Source organism: Erpetoichthys calabaricus, chromosome 1, assembly GCF_900747795.2.
Source record: "Erpetoichthys calabaricus chromosome 1, fErpCal1.3, whole genome shotgun sequence".
NCBI classification, from domain to species: domain Eukaryota; kingdom Metazoa; phylum Chordata; class Cladistia; order Polypteriformes; family Polypteridae; genus Erpetoichthys; species Erpetoichthys calabaricus.
Window position 1 is genome coordinate 54,504,008 of NC_041394.2, and position 22,943 is coordinate 54,526,950.

Below are 22,943 nucleotides of genomic sequence, written 5' to 3' on the forward strand. Positions count from 1 at the left end.
CTTGACTAGCCACTGCTTCCTTCGTATTTTAGAAATATAGCCTGCATACTCAAGTTTCTGTGCTTCCATAGTGTAGATAGCTGGAAGTTGTTGATTCTTGGTTGGTCTTTTCTCTGTATTTCTGAGACTTGGTATCACTGCTTCTAATGAAGTGTTCAGGCAGGGCATATCAATTCTCCATAACAAGGGGGTGGCGCATTGATGAATTTCATCAACTTCTATCTGGGTAGTTTGGTTTTCGAGAAGTACAGCTTCTTTATCCTGCTTGGATTGAGTGACCAATTCAACATTCGTATAGAAATGCAGGGTTTTTTGAGATTACATGGAGCTGCTTGATGAGAACACCGACACCTAGAGCATGGTTTCTTGCTTTTGATCCAGTCTATAATCTGCTCTTTAGTGAACTGCTAGAATGTAGGATATTGACTAAGGAAGGGCTCTGTATTGTCACAATATGGATAGTAAGGTTTAGGCTCTTCTTGGCTTATTCTCCAAAGGCTCAACCATAGAAGGGTTGGATGTCTCAGTTGCAGAGCTTTGGTTTGCTCCAAGTAAGACCATAGTTGGTTTTGCAATGGCGCTGGACAAGTTACATCAGCCAGGGACGTGTTGCCAAAAGAATGAGCTGGCATTACACCATCAATAGCAGGAGCACCTTTAAACTAATGCTGCAAAAGGCAAGCAGTCCATTTTAAGATAGCAAGCTACCTCAAAGCGCCAGGTAAAGAGTAGAGAATCTATGTGTTCTGGCGCTCTTCACCAACATTTCATTGGTGTTGGAAGTGGGATATGAAGAGAACCTACAGTCTGATTTAGTAGAGTGCAGAGTGCCTTGGAGACCTAAAACAAACCTGCTTGGCAGTTCAGGGGAGGTGCTGGAGTGCCATTTGCAGCAGCAGCAGTACAGGAATGGAGACAGCTAAGAGACTGACACCTCTCCACCACCGCTTCTCCATCTCCTAAGGTCCTTTAGACCGGGTGTGCAGACACAGATGGAGCATCAGGCTCATGGAGCTGGGGAAAAGTGTGGCAGATTGAGTTGCCACTGACCCCAAGCAAGCTGTGAGTAGCAGGGTCGGTGGTAAAAATGTGCAGGCAAAGAACAAGATCACAGAGGCGTCATGAACCAGTGGTGGAGGGAGACTGTCAAAGTTGAGATCCAGACCTTGAATGTGGTTTGCAGCACCAGTTCAGTAAAGGAAAATGGCAAAGAGACTAGTACATCTACAACTGCATCTCCACACAAGAAGGTTCACCTGCTTGCCTACAGCTGTCTAGCGTTAAACACTTATATTGCACCGCATAACAGCGCAGTACTTAGTTTCCCGGTTGTGCCACCTGCCCATGCAGCATGCAACATCCCTGTTGTGCCATCTGACAACACAGTGCTCCCAAACTCTGCTGATGTGGCCTTGTTGCACAACCAAGCGGGAGAGAAGACAACCCCACCCTTTCAACAAGTTTGTTCACAGATCCAAAAAAATTGGAAGTGGCCACTGGGCACAGCGTCTTTGAAGCGAGGCCTGTTCAACGATGCTGGACAATTTACATCAGCTAAGAAAAAGTCACCAAAAGAAAGCACTGGCATTAGATTATCTATAGAAGGATCGCCTATAAAAATGGCAACTGCATAGTCGCAGGTGTTTTTTCCAACTAAGGTAAGAAGTCCTTTTAAGGATAGCGAGCCACCTCAAAAAGCCATGTAAAGAGCAGGGAATCCATCCTTTGAGGTGTTCAGTGATGATGCTACAGTATTTACTGTTATAATAAACACTAAGCAATGTTAACTATTAACATGACTATTATTTCAGAACAGTTTTCTCTCAAACGTATAATCCTTTACTTGTGAACTTGTTCAGAAGAACTCACATTTGGTCAAGAAACGCACAAACGTAAACCTTTCTTTAGCATCTACAGTATTTCCGGCTTTTCATGCAACATTCCTCACAAACTGACATGTGCACTGCACACACTGCCGAAGTACATAAGGAGTACATTGGGGTAAGCTGAATCGTGTTTTCTATTAATTAAGTACTGTATTTGAATGCAGATGTGCTCCATGTTGCTTGGATATGCAAGTATGACTAACTGTACTCTATGCACGTGACAATACTACTACAACTACATTCTAAAGTCATGTATGTTCGATTAATTAGCCACCTTAAATTACTCTGTAGAAGTGTTTATGGGTCTCCTGCTATGTACTGACCTCCCCCTTCAGGGTTGCTTCCTGTAGTGTACCTGATGCTGCCTGAATAAGATCTCTGCAAGGTAAAAACAGCATTAAACCCATTTTGTAAATGAATATAAGATTATTGCCTTTATGCATTCCTATACATTATCTACAGAAATTAGCCTTTCAGTTCCTTTATGCCACATTTTGTACTAGCCAGGGTCAGAAGTTGTTGGTACCTGCCATGCCAGCACTGAACATGATACCAGTCTATCACAGAGCACTTTCAAAGAAACACCCACATTCACTCACACCAGCTAGCCTAACAGCAGGGCATTCAGACCGTTCAAAGAAAAACAGAAAAACCTAAGGAGAGCATGCAAAGTTCACACAGAAGGCCCCACATTCCGTTCATCCATTTTTCCGAGACACTGTTTTCCATTTCAGAGTCATGAAGAGTTGGACTCAATTCCAGCAACATCAGGTACAAGACAGGAGCCAAACCTGGAAGAGACAGCAGTCCAATATAAGCAGGTCCACTCACGCGGCCTTCGACATACTTCAAAGGGGGCAAGCACAACACTCTCAACACCCCTGAGTCTGTGTAGAACAAACTCAGTCTTTCCGTCTTCAGCAAGTCACAGTACTTTTCAATAAAACGTTTCATCTCAGGCGAGTCTTTTCCCTCTTTTTTTTAATAAAGGGCTGGTTATTTAGTGTTAGGCCTCTCAAAGTTCATGATGGAGCTCCTAGTTTTGGTCAATTTATTTTGTTACTGAGTTGTTCATTTGTGTTTTATTTAAAATGTTTTCTTTTATAAACATGCACATTTCCATTTATTAGTTATTATTACAATCTTGAACCTTATATTTTAAAGAAATTTAGAAAAAAAAATATTTAAAATAGATATTTTGTCTAGTAATGCTTTGAATTTTTTTCATGGTATATTTTTAAATTTTTCACTGGCATCACTCAAATGCCAGTAACTATAAACTAGCTGATGCTCAGTGAGACTCTTATTTGCATCTCTTTGTGACTAATTTGATTTGGCTTCACAAATAAGGTAAATGTTTCACATTATTGGCTATGCCTTGTTAATCTGAGTACACTCCGAACAGCTGCGGGTTCAAGGCAGGAATTCACTATGAATCAGGCCCGAGTGTTTTGAGAGGCACACACAAACACATCCACGTTGACAGTATGCTCAGAATGGGCTACATACACATGTAAAATGCTTACAGAGAGGAAAGAAACAACAACATTTATTTACATAGCACATTTTCATACAAATGATGTAGCTCAAAGTGCTTTACATGATGAAGAAAGAGAAAAAAGACAAAATAAATAAAAATTAGAATAAGGGAACACTAATTAACATAGAAAAAAAGTAAGGTCCGATGGCCAGGGAGGACAGAAAAAACAAAAAAAAAACTCCAGACAGCTGAAGAAAAAATAAAATCTACAGGAGTTCCAGGCCACCAGATCACCCAGCCCCCTCTAGGCATTCTACCTAACATAAATGACCTCAATCAGTCCTCATGGTATTCAGGGTTAACATGGGAGAACGTGATGATGACGGTCATGTGGTCTTCTGGCCTTTAATCCATCAATGTAGGGACATCACGGTGCTTTGATCAGGTGGTAGTGGCACAGGTCGCCACCCCAGAACCCAAAAAAAGAACAGAAGAGAGAGTAGGGGTCAGTACAGATTTTGGAGCCACCATGAATAATAATGATAATTAATTGAATATACAGAGCATCAGGATTAAACTAAGATGAAGCTATGAGAAGGCCATGTTAAAGTAATGTGTCATTCTAAATGACACAGGTGACCAATGTAGTGACATCAAAACTGGAGAGATGTCCTTGGATAGAATGCATGAGATGATACAGTATGTTGACTCCACACAAGGTATTCCAGTCTGCACTCAAGCCTAGAAGGAAGTCCTCTGAAGATGCAGTTCTAAGCTTGTTCATTCACAAATTTTTACTCAGTCCACTTTAGTTTAAGGTGAAAAGGAGTTTAGGTCTATTGAAGCAACATCAGGCTCAGGACAGGAAAAAAAACTGACAGGGATCTACCATGCAGTCACTTGCATAGGCCAGTTTTCAATGTTTAGGTTACAACTACAACAACATTTATTTATATAGCATGTGTTCATACAAATGATGTAGCTCAAAGTGCTTTACAAGATGATGACAGAGAAAAGAAAAATATAAAATTAAGATTAGGGAATACTAAGTAACAAAGAATAAAGTAAGGTCCAATGGCCAGGAGGATAGTAAAAAAAAAAAAACTCCAGAGGGCTGTAGAAAAACAAATCTGCAAGGGTTCCAAGGCCAGGAAACTGACAGGCCCCACTAGGCATTCTACCTAACATGAATTATCTAAAGCAGTCCTCATGGTTTTCAGGCTTCACTTGGAAGAATTACATGATGATGGTCATGTGGACATCTGGCCTTCAATCCAACAATGTAGGGACTGCACGCTGCCTTGATCAGGTGGTGGTGGTGCAGATCGACACCATAGAAAACCAGAAAAACAGCAGAGAAAATAGGGGTTATTAGAGATTGCAGAGCCATAATAAAAATGATAATTCAACACATATACAGAATATCAGAGTTACACTAAAATAAAGCTATTAAAATGATAGGTTTTTAGCAGTTTTTTTTTTTTAAATGCTCCACTGTATTAGCCTGGCGAATTTCTATCAGTAAACTATTCCAGATTTTAGGTGCATAACAGCAGAAGGCTGCCTCACCACTTCTTTCAAGTTTTTCTCTTGGAATTATAAGCAGACACTGATTCAAAGATCTAAGGTTATGACTTGGAGTGGAAGGTGACAGGCATTCCAAAATATAGGATGGAGTGAGATTATTTAAGGCTTTGTAAACCATAAGCAGGTTAGCTGTCCCAGTCTATGATAATCGTGGACTATTGGTCAAGCACCTAATTGAAATGGATTCAACAAAGTATAACTGCTGCCCACAATACCCATGACACCATTGCAAACACACACAAGGGGGTCATGCTTGACCCACCCATTCCAAGGCACTTGTCCAGTATCATCAGCGTGCAGAACCACAATGCCATGACATCAGTGCAGTTTTAGGACATAATGTCAGAATAGGTGTAGGACATCAGTTTTAGGGCTAAAATGAAGTTTAGGGGTTAGGATTTTCAGGGTTTATTGTGAACGGCGCCATGAGCTCAGTGCAGTTTTAGCACATAACGTCAGTACAGTTTTAGGGTGACTAAAAGAGTGGTAAGTTTGCTGAGTGATGCCAAGAGGAAGCAATGAAAACAGGCGGCTCTATCCGAATAGAAGGCCACAGCGAGGGAAAGGATTTGGGTGCGTATTATAATGCCAAACCAAGTGGACAACCCATGTATCAAATAAACATGAGGTCTACATTAAATTACTCAGATTTCAAAACATCTGAGATGAATAGTATAACAATAAGATTATCCATATTACTAACTGAGAATGGTAAACCGGATATGGACGCAGGGACCTGCCCGTGGACGCAGAAGACATAGTGCGCAGGCGCCACACAAAGCCCCCCACCCCAGAGTGAAACGGGAGAGACTACGAACTGTCTGACATGCCGCAAGCAGGATAAAGTGAGGTCAGAAATAAAAGACAGAGTAGGAAACAAAGTAAAACGTCATAAAGAGGTTAAAGAACGGGGACAAACACATGGAGAGCAGGTTACAGATGATGAAAACTGGAATGCAACAGCTTCAAAAAAACCTTGGCACGAAACACATGCACAGCGAGATACAGAATATAAAGGCAGAAACAACGACAGTTAAACGTCCACACCACACAGCGGAGGCAGACCCGGAAGGTGCAGGCGCCTACATCGCGCGTCGGAAGGCGCGGGAAAGTACGAAAGGCAAAGGCGCCTACACAGCATGGTAAAACCCGACATAATACGGAAGGCGCAGGCGTTGCCGCCATATTGTGAGTGGCACTAATGCGTGGTGAAGGCGCAAGCGTCACCGCCATATTGTGCGTGGCACTACTGCGGAGTGAAGTTAGGAATAATGTGCTGCTTGGGATCGTACAAAACGCCGAACGCGACCCATTGTCTGAAACTGCGGAGGCAAAGCAGGCTCGGGTTCAAACCGAATGAGCTCGATTGACGGATATACGCCTACAACACGCGTCTCAAACCGCGGAGGCATGGCAAGCATGGGTTCAAAACAGCGCAAGCTCCTACAACGCGCGTCTGAAACTACGGCTGCCCAGCGGGCACGGGTTCAAAACGCCGGGGGTAGGCGAGCGAAGCGAGCAGGAGGCGAAGCCCCCTTGTACAAACATAAAACAAGTGAATAATCCTAATAAAGGGAATTAAAAATTGTGCTAAAAACAGCACTCACAGAGGTAAGTTTTAAAGGTGCTCACAAATCCTGGCGTTTGAAAGATTTACATTTTAAAAATAATAATTATTGTTCAAATTAAATCTCAATTTTTTTACTTACTTAGTCAAATCACATCACATTATTAAGCCCCAAACTTCTATGTGGTAATAATCATCATTACCAGTAGACACCGCTGTTATGACAAGCATAGCTAAATTTCTGATATCTCTGTTTTATTCACGCAGCTGCGGCCGGCAGAATCCCAATCCAGGCTGAGTGCGCTCTGGGCCCAAAGTTCTGGTGTGAGGATTTCAGGAAAGCAGTGCAGTGTGGCGCAGTCCAGCACTGTATGTCCACCATCTGGAGTGACCACAAGGAGGTGAGTGCAGGATGTTGTGATTTGTGCCCCCATGTTGATGGAGCTGCTGCATTTAGTAGTAGTGCTACAGAGTGCAGTGAAATCCTCACCTAAAATCTGTTTTACACATTATTATAATTATTAATTTGGGTTCTGGTGATTGGGTATAATATGTAAGTTCTGAGTATTCATTAACTAGTTAACAGCACACTGACACACATGTGTCTTACAGATTCACCATTTGCAGTGAACATGTATTTAAGTCAACCAGAATTACTCAGCTCTGTGAAGCACAACAATGTCTCAATAAAGACATAAAGCTCCTGGAAAAGGAGGAACTGTTCACTACTTCATTAAGACCCAGAGTATACCATGGCAGAATCAGAGAAAGGCAGTGATCAGCATTAGATGGTGTGCCAAACCATCACAGGGTGCATTTTCATACTCACTTATACTGGGCACATTCAGTTAATATGTTCATGGTAGATGTAGCTGCCGGAGTATAAGGCGAGATCAAGCACGGGTAAAAAGCGTGCCGAAAGAAATTACTCAGTCCAAAAGTTCGTTTTAAAAATATTTAGTGAAACTTAAAAGCAAATAATCCACACAAGAATAAAGAAAAAAGTTGTTACACACGTAGAATAAAAGGCAAAAAAAAGGAAAAATATATCTTCTCTAAACTTAGCTTTTCTTGAGAAACTTTAGTTATTTCTGTACTTAAAAGTTCTTTACTTCTTCTTATATACTTAAAGATTCTTAGCGTCTTCTTCTGTACGCTTTAAATGTACGGCACAGCACTTAAATAAGCGTTATTTTCTTAGAGTTACTTCACACACTGAAAAGATCCATAGGTCCATAGGCACAGGCATGCTTTAAAACCTTGTGCCCTCTACGCCTTACACATGGCAAGGCTGGTCACTAACTGAGAATAATGTTTAGTCAGAACTGTTAGAAATGGCAAGAATATACCAATTCAATTCTACCTATGGAGGTTATAGGAACCTCCCATAGATTATGCATTGTCATCTAGTAAAATATTTATGAATCTTATATAACTATGAAATGGCTCTTACAGTAGTAATTCGGCGGAAGACAGAAGTACCTCCGCAAAATCCACTGTGAAAGAGTGAAAGAGTAGAAATCAAACATTAATTCTTTGAATCCAGATATTTACTTTGATTGGTTTGTTGGATTACATCCAAATGACTTATTGAACTAAAAGTCTGTTCTACCACACTCTTGTTCCTCTCATATCTATAATGTTCATCTATTACCCTTGAAATCTCTGTGTATATGACAACTGTCCAGTCTTGTTGTTTACAGGACAACTGCTGATCTGTTAATCATCTCTTAGTACATTTGGTGTATTACATCAACCTTCCCCTGGTACATCCTGGTCCTTTACTTGACCTTCATCTGGTTTCCCCAATATGCTTGAACAGGTTTCTGACATTTATTAACCCTTTTATACTTCTAGGCACAGATTCTATATTTTAATATGGAAAACATACCAAAATACTTAACTACTGTTAACTCCAAATTATTTTCTCATAATAACATCCCCTCCAGGTCATACCACATAGACATGGATTAAAAAAACAAGTCAACTCCTCACAGACCATGAGCAGACCAAGATTTGGACTTGGTCTCCTGAAATGTTGCGGTGACAGTGCTAACTGCTGCACCACCATTGTACCCATGATTGGATATAAAGATAAATGCCACCATTGAGGTTAACAGTAAATATAAAATGAGAAGTTGCAGACACTTTGATTCTCATTTGATTATCCGAGAACCAGCATTTTGCTGGGAGTAGAAGTATGTTCTCACTGTAATGAAGCAGCTGTTTTATTATTAGAATACTGTATGTGGCTTGGTTTCTATTCTGACTTCCTTTTTTCAGAATTGATAATTGATGTCTACTTAAGGTTGAGTTAAAACAAATAGTGATTTAAATTTAGTGAATTTAGCATTAATGTAATTTGAGTAAAACAGCTGGCCTTGCTACTTCACGCCTTGGAGAGACAGAGTTTAAATCTCAGCTCAGCCTGTGCCTGTGTGGCATTTACAATTGACTCTGAGGGTTTTGCAAATATGTCAGTTACCACTCCACATCCCAAGGACATGCTTGTCAGGTGAATTAGTCCTCCACTTGGAACTGAATTAAGTGGGTTAAAGAATGGATGGATAGGAAAACATCAAGGGGATTTTCATAAGATACCGTGAAACTACATATAAAGAGAACTTAAATTTAATTTAAAAATCCATCCATCCACTCATCAATTTATTAAACTGTGTTTTTTACTTCAGGGTTGCTGGGTAGAGTATGGAGCATGTCTGCGCATGCTTACTCTCAGATCATCTAAACCCATCGAGTTCAGGGCAGGAATCTGCCCTAGATGGGACACCAGTACAACACAGGGCACACTGGCTCATATACATTCATAAACTCAGTGAATGATAGCAATCGGCTCTGAATCTGACTTCAGAATATTTCATAATGTTTTCTGATTTATGTGCGACACAAGAGCATGAAGCCATCAACACATTTATATTGTACAAATAGGGGGCCAAAAATGTGTAGTTTTAAAATTACATTAATACCTCAGTTGATAAAAAGTTCCCCAACTATTACCTCATTTTAAGAAACTTCATCATTGGAGGTAGATATACTATAAGGGAAATATCAAAACATATTGCAGTGGTGGAGGTAGGTTTAGGGGAATTTTTCTACGATCTTGACTGCCTTTCAACACCATTGCTGCCTCCCAGATCTTCTACAGCTCCTTCCAATTCCCCATGCTCTTTCATCTGCCTCATTCAGTACCTGCACATTCACACTGACAGCTGTAACTCACATTGCATTTCAAGTCAGATGTACCACCTGCACTCACGTTCAAACTCCATGAGTTGATTCAAGTCAGGATCCTTAAAGAAGGAGGAGAGATTGCCATGCACCAAGGTCAAGACACAAGATTGCAGCTCCTGCTTGCCCCTCATCTTCAGTACTCTACATCAGCTCCAACTCCAGTGAATCTGCTATGCGACTTTTCTTTTTTCATTTTATTTTCTAAAGATATTGCTTTATTTTATGTGACACACTGGGAAAATATATTTACTTTTTTTTAAAATATTAAAATCATTTTGGTATGTATGAAATACCTAAGCCCTTACATATAACTTTTCATTCTACTGTACACACGATCCATGCAGACTGTCCACCACAGCACTGTAACAGACAGGTACTTCAAGCTGTGTGTACCTCACAGAATATTTTATGCCAGCTTCGTTATAGAGGAACTTCATTCTCAAAGGATTAATTAATTAACTAAGATATTACTGTATAGGTGATCTAGGAAAAACAGCATGGATATCGACTGAGAGACTTTTTGAGTTTTTGGCTTACCAAAGGCAAGTCACTGGTAACACTTGTTCCCAAACATTTCTTTTTTGGTTCTGTAGTTTGTGTTCATCCAATCACAATAGGTTTATTCTCATAGGTCAGGTTTCCCCTATTCCCTAAAACAGCAGGACGTTTTGAACAAAGCTAACATTTCCAAACTGGTTTAATCCAATTCGTCCTCATGAGAGGCCAAAGTCCATCCAGGCAGCAATGGATGCATAGCAGAAACTAGTCCTTCATAGGGCCGCAGTGTGTAGGAGTTCCCACACCCACATGTAGATCAGATTTAATGGTGACTCATGTCTTTGGAGACAAGACCAGATATACAGCGTATAAAAACATTACTACTTTAAGGCAAACACTGTAGGTCTCAAACCCTTTTCCCAGTCTTTTCACAGGTTAAATTGATGATGATGTTCAGTTAATTTTTCTTTTCTCCTTCTTTGCAGAATGAGAATATCTGCACTGAATGCTCTCAGATGTTTCAGCTACTCTTTGATGTTCTGGAAAGCAAGGAGGCTGTGGTTAGTATTCATAACCCTTGTGAATTTCCAGGTGTTTTGGTTGATTGGCTGCTGCTTAAAAGGATTGTGATGCTCACTTTCTAATAAGAGATAAGGAAATTTGACGAGAAGAGACCATAAGGCCCAACAAACCTTACCAATCCTATCCACCTAATTCTTCCAAAACATCACGAGTTTTAAATGTTCCTAAACTCTTACTGTCCACCACACTTATTCTATGTGTCTATAGGTCTCTGTGTGAAGAAAATCTTCCTAATGTTTGTGTAAAATTTACTCTTAAGTTTCTGAATGTGTCCCCATAGTCTTTTTAAAGTAACAGTCTTGATCCACTGTACTAATTCATTTCATAGTTTTAAACACTTCACATCATGTCAGGTTCAACTCTTTCAATCTTTCCTCCCAGCTCCTACCTTGCAGTCCTGGAATCAGCCTAATTGCTGTTCTCTGCACTTAGAAAAGAAAAAAATTACTTCCATCTTAATGTTTTGGCTTACATGCATCCAGTCTGAAACAAATAAAATATAGTCAGTCAGTCATTATCCAACCCTCTATATCCTAACACAAGGTCACAGGGGTCTCCTGGAGCCAATCCCAGCCAACACAGAATGCAAGTCCGGAACAAATCCCCAGGCAGGGCACCTGCCCACCACAGAAATAAAATATAACAAATGCATTATTACGATGATGAGATAGTATAAAACACATCCAGGGTATTATAAAAATTGGAGCCACACTGCCAAACAAGGAACAAAAAATGCCATAAAGTGCACTCACATTCTGAACCTTCCCTTCCTTCTGGCTTCTCGTTGTGGTTAACAGACTGGTAATAGGAACCACCTACTTCCCTTATTTCACATAAACATGCTTAGTTTACAAATTTTTAACTTATTTTGCTAAAAACTGACTTGTTCACACATCTAAATTTTGCTATATGCTGTTCATTTTTATAAACCTGGGCACTGCCAGCAAAATCAGTTTGTAATAACACAAAAGCTTTCACTCATCTTGTCTACAGCTACCTCGTTTGTTCAGGAAGTTTAACTTTTATTCTTGGTAAATGTATATATGATATACTGTATATATATATTTTAAAAAATATATCTGTATTTATTGAACCTAAACAAAGTTATCCATCCATCCATTTTCCAACCCGCTGAATCCGAACACAGGGTCACGGGGGTCTGCTGGAGCCAATCCCAGCCAACACAGGGCACAAGGCAGGAAACAATCCTGGGCAGGGTGCCAACCCACCGCAGGACACACACAAACACACCCACACACCAAGCACACACTAGGGCCAATTAGAATCGCCAATCCACCTAACCTGCATGTCTTTGGAATGTGGGAGGAAACCGGAGTGCCCGGAGGAAACCCACGCAGACACGGGGAGAACATGCAAACTCCACGCAGGGAGGACCCGGGAATCGAACCCAGGTCCCCAGATCTCCCAACTGCGAGGCAGCAGCGCTACCCACTGCGCCACCGTGCCGCCCACAAAGTTATTAAATTAAAAATAAAATCAGTTTAAATATTGATTGTTGAAGTAACACTTTGTAGAGTTCGCGCCTGCCCAGAGTCAAATAATAATATAAAAGCAGGTATGAGCAAAGGGACACTACAAAGTATCAAATGCAGTATGCTAAAGATCAAAATCTCAAACCAAGATGGTATTGAAACTGACCTCATTATTTTCTTTAGTTTTCTTCTTTCCTTGTTCTAACAGTAAGCTATTGCATGTTGTTACTTTGTTGATTCACATTTCAGATGCCAGTCTGTGAGTGCCATTGTCTGTTTAAGTTGGATTGCAGACGTAACACTTTGCACCAGCACCGACTCTAAAGGATAGTAACAGGCCCCATTGCTATCCGCAACATGGCAGAGCCCATAAAAAATAATAGCAGAAATTTATAAAAATTAAATTCATATTTGTAATAAATTTCAAAAGTTACAAAAAATGAACCAAAACGTTTTCTAATGATACTAGCTGTGCTACCCATCTAAGATAGATTCAACTCAATGCAGACTTTAGCATCAATGCTTGCAGTATGCCATCAATTAGAATGTACTTTTTAATGCATGTAGTATTAAAATGCATGGCATTTGTCATTCCAACAGATGGCTCATCACAAACATTTGCAGTACTAAAATGTATCAGTACAAATGTTTGTGATGTGCCACCTGTTGAAATGAGAAATGCGATGCATTTTATTATTACAAATGTTTGTGATGCACCATTCGTTGGAATCACAGAAACATAGCAATGGGACAGACACACAGATACTTACTCCTTTATTTAACTGGATTATGAAATTAACAAAAGGAATAATTTTAAATAATAATAAAACAAAACATCACATCTCACCAGCACAATGATTAGTGAATATAATAACCTTACCTCAAAGCTTGTGTTCCTTATGCATATTTCACATTATGCGACTTCTAGTTGTGCAGTTTGTCTGATTTGCTGACCAGAGTTGCTGATCTTGTCATGGGACATGTCAATTCAAACCACTTAAAATCAACGTGTATGTCAAATTTAGTGACTGCCAACCTTTTAGCACAGTTGTGTTCCCTTTCTTCTGACAGCCATAGCATGCTGCCTGACTGAGCTGTAGAAAGGGTTAACAGCTATGGTGCATTCAACCACATTCTCTGCCATCTTTTTTCTTTTATCCATTCTGTTGTGCATGAGACATCACACAGACAAGCCTCTGTTCCATTTGTAAGGTCAAAAACACACATGTTCTTTATTCTTCCTCGCTGCATTATATGAATTATACTTCTGGAACAGCATTCATTGCTCGTCAGCTGTCATGAACACATAGCCCACTCCTACGGCTTAAGACAAAATCTAGCCCCTTTGATTTTGACAGAGCAGACTCACTAAGGTTTTATAAATGAAGATTATGATTAATATAGCAGGAAAAGTCGCGTAATGTGACAAAGCCTTGAGACTGCTCCCTGTTAAAGTTGTTCTTCATGTAGAATAAGTAATAAATAAAACAGAAACTTTCAGGTCAGGGCCAGTGTATTTACTTTATAGTTTGACAACTTCTGAAAAATTTCTGAACAGATCCTTTTATGGCTTGTTGGAATTTTTCCCAATTTGAGGTCATCACTTTTTCCTTGAGTTACAGCATCAGTATTCTTCCAGTTGAGTTGAATCAGAACTAGTACAAGAACAGCTGTGCTGGAAGACCAGCATTCAGTCGACAGATGTAACATAGGCAGTGAATTTCAGGGCCCGGCAACGAGATCAGCAAATCTGACATACCCCAAGGCCAGAAACCACACAATGTGACATCTTCTTTATGTGGTTCACTTTTGAAGATGGGGCTCTATTCTTATATAGCTCTAAGACTCAGGAAATTGCTCACCTGCTTGATGTCATCAACAACATGGTCCTCACAATGCAAGAGATCGTCCAAATAGCATAAGGAAGACTCAAATGCTGCTACAATGAGGCCACTGCCATAACAGGAAATACAGTAAACAATTAATATTAAAGACAATTAAAAACTCCAAATATGCAACAAAGCTTTCTTCAGGAAAGCCTTATTACAAATTCATGACTGCAGGCAGGGGTCCAGGCATGTAGAAGTAAGAAAGAACCAAAAGTAGTAGTCAGGAAAAAAATAAGTAAGTTCTAAATTCCTAGTGGAGTACTACCTGGTAAGCCTTTCCCTTTCTTTAAGATTCCAAAGATTGGACAAACTAATGGCCATGATTTATGGAAGAAATGTGAGGACATCATGATGGTCTCATACCCGACTGTTAGAAATATAGTGGTGCTCATGCAACCAATTCCCAAAATGGCAGCACCTATAGAAAAATAGCAACCAAAATAGTGATGTGACAGGGATGCAAAAAAAAAAAAGAACAAAATAAATATATATAAGAACCCACATTAACTCTTTAAAGTTTCAACTTGATTGCATCTGTCATGAGTGGTGGTTGAAAAAACCCTTCCAGACCATCTTGTACCATCATGTGAGGAATTTCCCCTGGAGACTCTGGCAAAGCAGTCCTCCAGGTGGTTAGACTGAGGTTCTCTCTGTCCAGCTACAGCTTGTTGGGTCATTTCCTTGTCCTCTGGCATCTTGTTGATGACTTCAAAGAAATGAGATATGAGCTCAGGACGTCATTATGTATAACCCCAATATAGCAAATCAGTTTGCACTAGTGATTTTGTTTTACTTCTTGGGTCCCATCTTTGGTCTTTCCTGTATGTAATTTACATGTTCTCCTCATGTGCTTGTGGGTTTCCTCCAGCTGCTCTAGTTTCCTCCCACCATCCAATAACATACATGTTAGGTAGATTTACATACTAAAGTAGGCCCAGTGTGTGTGTTGTCACCCTGTGATGGACTGGTACCATGTCTAGGGACTGTTCCTGCCTTGCACCCTATGCTCCAGCTTCCCCAGGACGCTGCTCAGAATAAAATGGGCTTAGAAGATGAATGAATAGATGTCCTGCTGTTCCTTGTTTTCTCCGATACATGTATAATTACATCTGACATTTATTTGCGAGTTATTTTTTTAAATGGAAGAACAACAGTTATTTGTTTGTTTAAATGTCATTTTACTTTATAATCTGTTTGAGCAGTGCTTGACGGTGCAACCATCATATTCAGGATTCATTCTAATGCATTTACAAGTGAGGTGCACAAGCAACAATGAACAGCATGTCAAACTTCAGGGTTCATTTACTTACTTCCAGCCTCTTTGCAAGATGTGCTTCTTGCTCTCACCCATTTTCTTCCTAGCCTTAATGCTATACTGTTCTTCCTCTGTGCTTTACTTCCATAGAAGTTTTCTCTCTTTTCTTGCAGACTTTCTTCTCACACCTTCCCATCTTTTCATACCAATTTTGCCTTCCTGCAGTTTTGTTTTTCAGGGTTCATTTACTTACTGCCAGCTTGTTTGTGTGAAGTGCTTCTTGCTCTCACCCATTTTCTTCATAGCCTTACTGCCATACTCTTCTTCCTTTCTTCTTTCCTTCTCTAGATGTTTTCTTTCTCCTTATCTTGCAGACTTTCTTCTCACATCCTCCCATCTTTTCATACCCATCTTGGTTTGTTTTTTCCTGTTTATTACTAATGGTGTCTTTTGGTCTATGCAGGATCACATTGAGGAGACACTGAAATCTGCTTGTTGGCAATTATCAAGTGCCAGCTTGGCGACCACCTGCTTCAGCTTTATGGAGACCAGCTTGCCTGCGTCAATCAGCTTCTTCCAGCAGCATGTGGTAAGGCAGCCATACTTTTTCATTTTCTTTGACAAAAAAAGGCCTGCCTTCACATTAGACTCAAGTTACATTTTGTTAAACCCCAGTAGCTCTGACTGTCCCAGATCACTAAGTGGCTTTACTCCAACCATGACTGCCACTTTCCAAATACTGTACACCTGGTATGAATAGGTATACAGCCTGGGCTGGAGTTCTTTGGTAAAAGAGAATTCTAGTCGGTACCAACTCAAACTGCAGCTGCAGACATTATATAAATCCATCCACCCAAAAATGTCATTAATCAATTATAGTACAACTCACAATATCCACTTACATTATTAAAACAAATTCAGTATCTAATTCTCAGCTTGTGGGTGCTAAAAAGTGAACTTTCAAATTACTTCAGGAACATCTTGGCAAGTAAGAGAGTCAACTTTTTTTCCCATGAATAAAATAAACTCCAAATTCAGTTGCTCCAGTTCTTTCCATTTTATTTTAAGTCTGTTACAGACAAAGTGAATACATTAACGGTTTTTGAAAGGACTAAAAATGCTCTTTTTTCTTAATTTCAGCCTTGAATTTACATTCTTGAATTCACTTTCAGGGCCATAGTGGCACAGTGCTAGTACTGCTGCTTCACAATAAGGAGACCAGGGTTCACAGCCCAGGTCCTCCCTTCATGGAGTTTGCATGTTCTCCCCTTGTCTGTGTGGGTTTCCTCCAGGTGCTCCTGCTTACTCCCACAGTCCAAAGACATGTAGGTCAGGTGGTTTGACAATACTAAATTGGCCCTAGTGTGTAGCTGGGGTGTGCTGTGTGTAAATAATGCTGGTAATCCAAGAGTTTTATTCTCTACTATTGATCATTTGCTAAACCCAGCTCACTCAAAGGAATGCCTCCAAAAAACGTCCAATCAAAGTTGAGGCTTGTGCTATATTTTTTTAAACACAAAATTAATGATATTAGAAATAATATAGTACACCCCCCCCCCCCCCCCCCCCCCCAAGTTAATCCTATTAAATCCCAGTATTCCATTTTAAGCAAATTAGGTAAATCTATCTGGTGAAAGAATTTAATCTATACTGCTCAAAAAAATTCATGGAAAAAACTTTAATCAGAGTATAGCATCAAGTCAGTGAAACTTGTGGGCTATTGATCCAGTCAGTTAAGTAGCAGAGCAGGTTGTTAATCAGTTTCAGCTGCTTTGGCGTTAATGAAATTAATAACAGGTGCACTAGAGGGGCAACAATGAGTTGATCCCCAAAACAGGAATGGTTTAACAGGTGGAGGCCACTGATATTTTTCCCTCCTCATTTTTTTTCACTAGTTTTGCATTTGCCTATGGTCAGTGTCACTACTGGTAGCCTGAGGCGATACCTGGACCCTACAGAGGTTGTACAGGCCCTCTAGTGGGCCCTGTGCTCACTGCCAGGCACTGTGGAGCTCGATTGGCATTTGCCACAGAATACCAGAATTGGCAGGTCAACCACTAGCACCCTGTGCTTTTCACAGATGAGAGCAGGTTCACCCTGAGCACATGTGACAGACGTGAAAGTGTCTGGAAAATTCCGTGGAGAGCGTTATGCTGCCTGTAACATCGTTCAGAATGGCTGGTTTGGTGGTGGGTCAGTGATGGTCTGGGGAAGCATATCCATGGAGGGACACAAAGACCTCTACAGGCTAGACAACGGCACCTTGACTGCCATTAGGTATCAGGATGAAATCCTTGGACCCATTGTCAGACCCTATGCTGGTGTGGTGGTGCATTGCAGTCCTGGGTTCCTCCTGGTGCACGACAATGCCCGGCCTCATGTGGCGAGAGTATGCAGGCAGTTCCTGGAGGATGAAGGAATTGATACCATTGACTGGCCTCCACGCTCACCTGACCTAAATCCAATAGAACACTTCTGGGACATTATGTTTCGGTCCATCCGACACCGCCAGGTTGCACCTCAGACTGTCCAGGAGCTCAGTGATACCCTGGTCCAGATCTGGGAGGAGATTCCCCAGGACACCATCCATTGTCTCATTAGGAGCATGCATACAAGCACATGAGGGCCATACAAACTACTGAGTACGACTGAGTTGCTGCAATGAAATTTCGGCGAAATGGACTAGTCTACTGCATCATTTTTTCACTTTGATTTTCGGGGTGTCTTTGAATTCAACCCTCTGCAGTTTGATAATTTTCATTTCCATCAAACGATGTGGCATCCTTTCATTCCTAACACATTACCTAGTCCATATCAGTATAGATATCCAGCATGATTTTTTTCCCCATTGAGATCTGATGTGTTTTCAAAGTGTTCCTTTAATTTTCTTTGAGCAGTTTATATATAATAAATTTCTCAACTGAAACCCTCCACCTATGTTCTTGACCCAAAACCAAGAAGCATTTTCAAAGAAGTGTCTGATGTGCTAATTGATTATGTGCTTAATATACTAAATTCATCATTAGATACAGGGGTCTTCCCAGACTGTCTTAAGACTGCTGTGTTAAACCTCTGCTCAAGAAAAATAATCTCAACTCTTCTGTTTTTGACAATTTGAGACCTATTTCTAACCTACCTTTCTTGAGTAAAATTTCAGAAAAAGGCAGTCATTATGCAGCTAAATGATTACTTGAATAAACATTCTATTCATGACAAATTTCAGTCAAGTTTTAGAACAAATCACTGTACAGGGACTGCACTGGTTAAAGCAGTAAATGACTAGCAGGTAAATGTGGACTGGGGCAGTTTATCTGTTCTCATCCTCTTAGATCTGAGTGCCACATTTGATACCATTGATCACAATATTCTTATAAATCGCCTTAGTCAGTGGGTGGGCCTCTCTGGTAATGTCTTAAATTGGTTTGAGTCTTCCTTAACAGGTAGAAAATTCTTTGTTAGTTGTGGTAATTATACTTTGAAGACACAGGATATTCTATCTGGTGTTCCACAAGGATCTATCCTGGGTCCACTGCTCTTTTCTATCTCCATGCTTCCATTATGTCAGATTATCTCAAGGCATAACGTGAGCAACCACAGCTATGCTGATGACACACAACTGTATTTATCAATAGCGCCTGATGACCCCAACTCTCTTGGTTTACTGACCCAATGTCTTACTTATGTTTGTGAGGGGATGAGTAGTAATTTGGTCACACTAAATAAGGAGAAAATCGAAATTGTAGTTGTAGGCAAAAATGGATATAATGAGGGTATTAGAAATAAACTTGATCCATTAGGCTTAAAAGTCAAGACCAAGGTAAAGAATTTAGGGGTAATAATAGATTCTAACCTAAATTTTTAAATTGCATATTAATCAGATTACCAGGACAGCATTTTTTCCACTTAAGGAATATAGCAAAAGTTAGACCCCTTTTAACTTTGCAAGGTGCTGAAAAATTAGTTCTTGATTTTGTTTTTAGGCACCTAGATTAGTGCAACGCACTCCTCTCAGGACAACCCAAGAAAGACATCAATCGGTTGCAACTGGTGCAGAATACAGCTGCCAGAATCTTAACTAGGAAAAGAAAATCCGAACACATCTCTCCAGTTTTGATGTTGTTGTATTGCTTACCTGTGTCATTCAGAATTGACTTTAAAAATCTGCTTATGGTTTACAAAGCCTTAAATAATCTTGTTCTATCCTATATTTTGGAATGCCTGTCACCTTATACTCCAAATTGTAACCTTTTGATTTTCAAATGATGGTCTTCTTATAATTCCAAGAGCTAAACTTTAAAGAAGTGGTGAGGCAGCCTTCTGCTGTTATACACCTGAAATCTGGAATAGTTTACCGATAGAAATTCGCCAAGCTAATACATGCAGCATTTAAAAAAAAAAAAACCTGCTAAAAACCCATTTTAACATGGCTTTCACCTCGCTACATTTTAGTGTACCCCTGATAAACCATATATGCGCTGAATTATTTCCTTCATGGCCCCGAAATCCATACTAATCTTGACTTTTCTCTGCTGTTCTTTTTCTGGTCTTTCAGTGGTTGCGATCTGCACCACGACCACCTGATCGAGGCACCATGCAGTCCCTACATTGATGGATTGAAGGCAGCACCCGATATGTCCACATGACCTTAATCATATTATTTCACGTCAAGCCTGAAAATCATGAGGACTGATTTAGATCATTTATGTTAGGTAGAATGCCCAGTGGAAGCTGGGTGGTCTTGTGGCCTTGGAACTCCTGCAGATGTTTTTTTTCTCTCCAGTCCATCCGGAGTTTGTTTTTTCTGTCCTCTCTGGCATTGGATCATATTTTATTCTTTGTTATTTAGTATTGCCTAATTTTATTTTTGTTTTGTATAAACATTTTCTTTCTTTATCTTGAAAAGCATTTTGACCTACACCATTTGTATGAAAATGTGCTATATAAATAAATGTTACACTGTTGTTAGCCCTGTGATGGACTGGCGCCCTCTCCAAGGTTTGTTCCAGCTTTGCACTTTATGTAAGCTTTGAAAGGCTCCACCACTCAATGTGACCCTGTTCAAGACTAAGTGTGTTATAAATGATGACCACCTTTCAGTGGCACAGGCCGGCATACTGCTGTGATCAACACCTTAAGGCCAGTGAAAGGGGCTCTGTCTGGATTTATTTACGACTTTTCAAATACATGTTGTCTCTAACTTCCCTACAGAAACCTGACTCTGCCTGTGCAACTATTGGGCTGTGCAAGTCTGATAATCTAGAAATAGAAAACTCCGAGCTCCTCACCAATGATATTTTCGATTCAGCCGTTCCAACTGCAACAAGCTCAACAAAAGTAAGTATTTTTCAGAAGGTATACCAAAGTTTTTATGCTAATGTCCACTGTAAACTACACTTCTTTAATGAATTAGAAATGCTTTTAATAGTATCACCCAGAGAAATGTGTTCTATAGGTAATAGAGCATTAGAATCTTTTTAACATGAAGACTTCCAGGACTCTGAGCTCTTTGTTAGTTGAAACTCTTCCTTACTAAATTCCATTTAAAACCATAGCTTTGATATGAAGTCTATATTGGCCCACGCTAGTCATGTAGGGTAAACCTGACCACATAATGTGCGTCATAGTATCAAATTTGATATTTTCCCACATGTCACTCCCCGAATCCTCCTCACTTTGTTCTAACCTTCTTATCATTTATCTCCAGCTACAGCCACTGTGCACATTGTGCGTCTTCATTCTCAATAGGTTGGAAAGCCTGATCCCAAAGAAAAGGGCAGAGGTGAGGAGCTGTAAAAGTTCATGGAATTTGTGTTCTTATTTTTAGAGTGCCTACTCTGGGTAAGTGATCTTAATGCGTGTTTTTTGGGAAATTGCCATTCCCTATGGGAATATCACATTGTGTGGTAACAATTGCAAGACACAGTACTTTGAGACATTGACTGATATCTATCCATACAGCTTCTGAATCTGTTTATGGAATAGAAGGACATGAAGAGCAGGGGCATCTCAAAACGATTTATGGGCTGGAGTGGTTTGTAACATGCTTATTAAAACACGATTTTATCCCTCCAACACAGGAAAGCTTTTTTTTATTTTTTTTTTTGTTTGTTCAAACATTTTTTCTGTAGCTGCTTTGTTGTCTTTATGGTTTCCACAACAGATCACAAAGGGATAGGTGTTCAGGTTGTGGGACAGGTGGTAGTTACATGAGGCCTAGTCTTGTGGGTCCAGACGTGATTCTCAAAACGATTGCATTTCTCTGGACAACCCATTAAAAAGCAGGTAGTGAATAGCAGCCACATCTTGCACTGTAATGGCTACACCCACAGGGCTTCTTTGTAAAACACCCACCTCCAGTTTCTTTAGTCCCTGCAATTTAAAATGCTGCTGGGGTTCTAAGGGAGAGAGCAGCAAGATACTAAACAAAAGACTTGACGCTCAGAAAATAAAAAGCTAAAGTTGCCGTTATCCATTTAGGAGTTCAGTGGCAGAAGATAATTGAAGCTTAATTTGCACATTGTAATGAGTGCTACAGCAGTAGAGATGAGAGACTTAGACAACCACAAATACTGAGCTCCATACATTTGAGGAGTGCTTCTGTCTGCTACCAACGTCTTTCTTTCATTTTAACTATTTCTATATGAGATAATGACAGAAAACAGAGTTTAGATAAGCATTGTGGTCTATGGCTATACAACGTGTTAAAATGCTGCAGCTGTTCTGTCATGGCGTGTTTGCATTCCCAATTAGACCGTAATTTTAAATTTCATCAGTTACTCGTTTAGTCATCCAGTCAAGAGGTGGATGTTGTGCAGTCTCATCTGTGCATCTCCCAGTGTTGTTAGGCAGATTTGTTGATTCAAGTGTTTTAAAGTACTGAAATCTGCATCTCCTGCAGCTTGTCATTATCAGCTCTCTTAACAGCAGTCCTTTTGATGGACTGTGGCACACCTTTTACTTCAAATGCACATTTTGCAGTTCATATTCTCATGAATGTACCTGTCAGTTCTTTCAGGCTTACATTGACTCCTACATTACTGTCATAATGCTGAACAACAGAACACACACAGCACCTGTGACATATTGTTCATGTTTACCTTTCTCACAGGTGGCACAGTGGTAGTGCTGCTGGTGACTGTGGAAGAATATGGGTTCGCTTCCCGGTTCCTCCCTGTGTGGATAGCGCTTTGAGTACTGAGAAAAGCGCTATATAAACGTAATGAATTATTATTATTACCTTTCGTCCATTACTGCTGCTGAATGCCAACATATAATCTAATACTCCAGGGAAGTTTTTACCTTGCATCAGGTTATGTTTATTTTTAAGACATGGAATGTGCTCTCTGCATATGTGACACACGTTCAAATATCTAATAGGGTTTGTTTAGAAGACCTTTTGACTGTAGATGCTTTATGAAAATTGGAAACTTGCTACCTGTTGTACCAGGTTAAAGAGA

General features: G+C 40.1%; 1 protein-coding gene across 1 annotated transcript in view; it reads left to right on the forward strand.

Moving 5' to 3' along the window:
- The window catches only part of LOC114650165 (prosaposin-like), a 33,699-nt gene that overhangs the window by 4,359 nt on the left and 6,397 nt on the right, over positions 1 to 22,943 (forward strand). Inside the window, exons 2-6 of the mRNA XM_028799644.2 lie at positions 6,788 to 6,921; positions 10,753 to 10,827; positions 15,950 to 16,075; positions 20,695 to 20,820; positions 21,191 to 21,265. Coding sequence (XP_028655477.2) covers positions 6,788 to 6,921; positions 10,753 to 10,827; positions 15,950 to 16,075; positions 20,695 to 20,820; positions 21,191 to 21,265 — 536 coding nt within the window. The remainder of the gene's footprint in view (positions 1 to 6,787; positions 6,922 to 10,752; positions 10,828 to 15,949; positions 16,076 to 20,694; positions 20,821 to 21,190; positions 21,266 to 22,943) is intronic.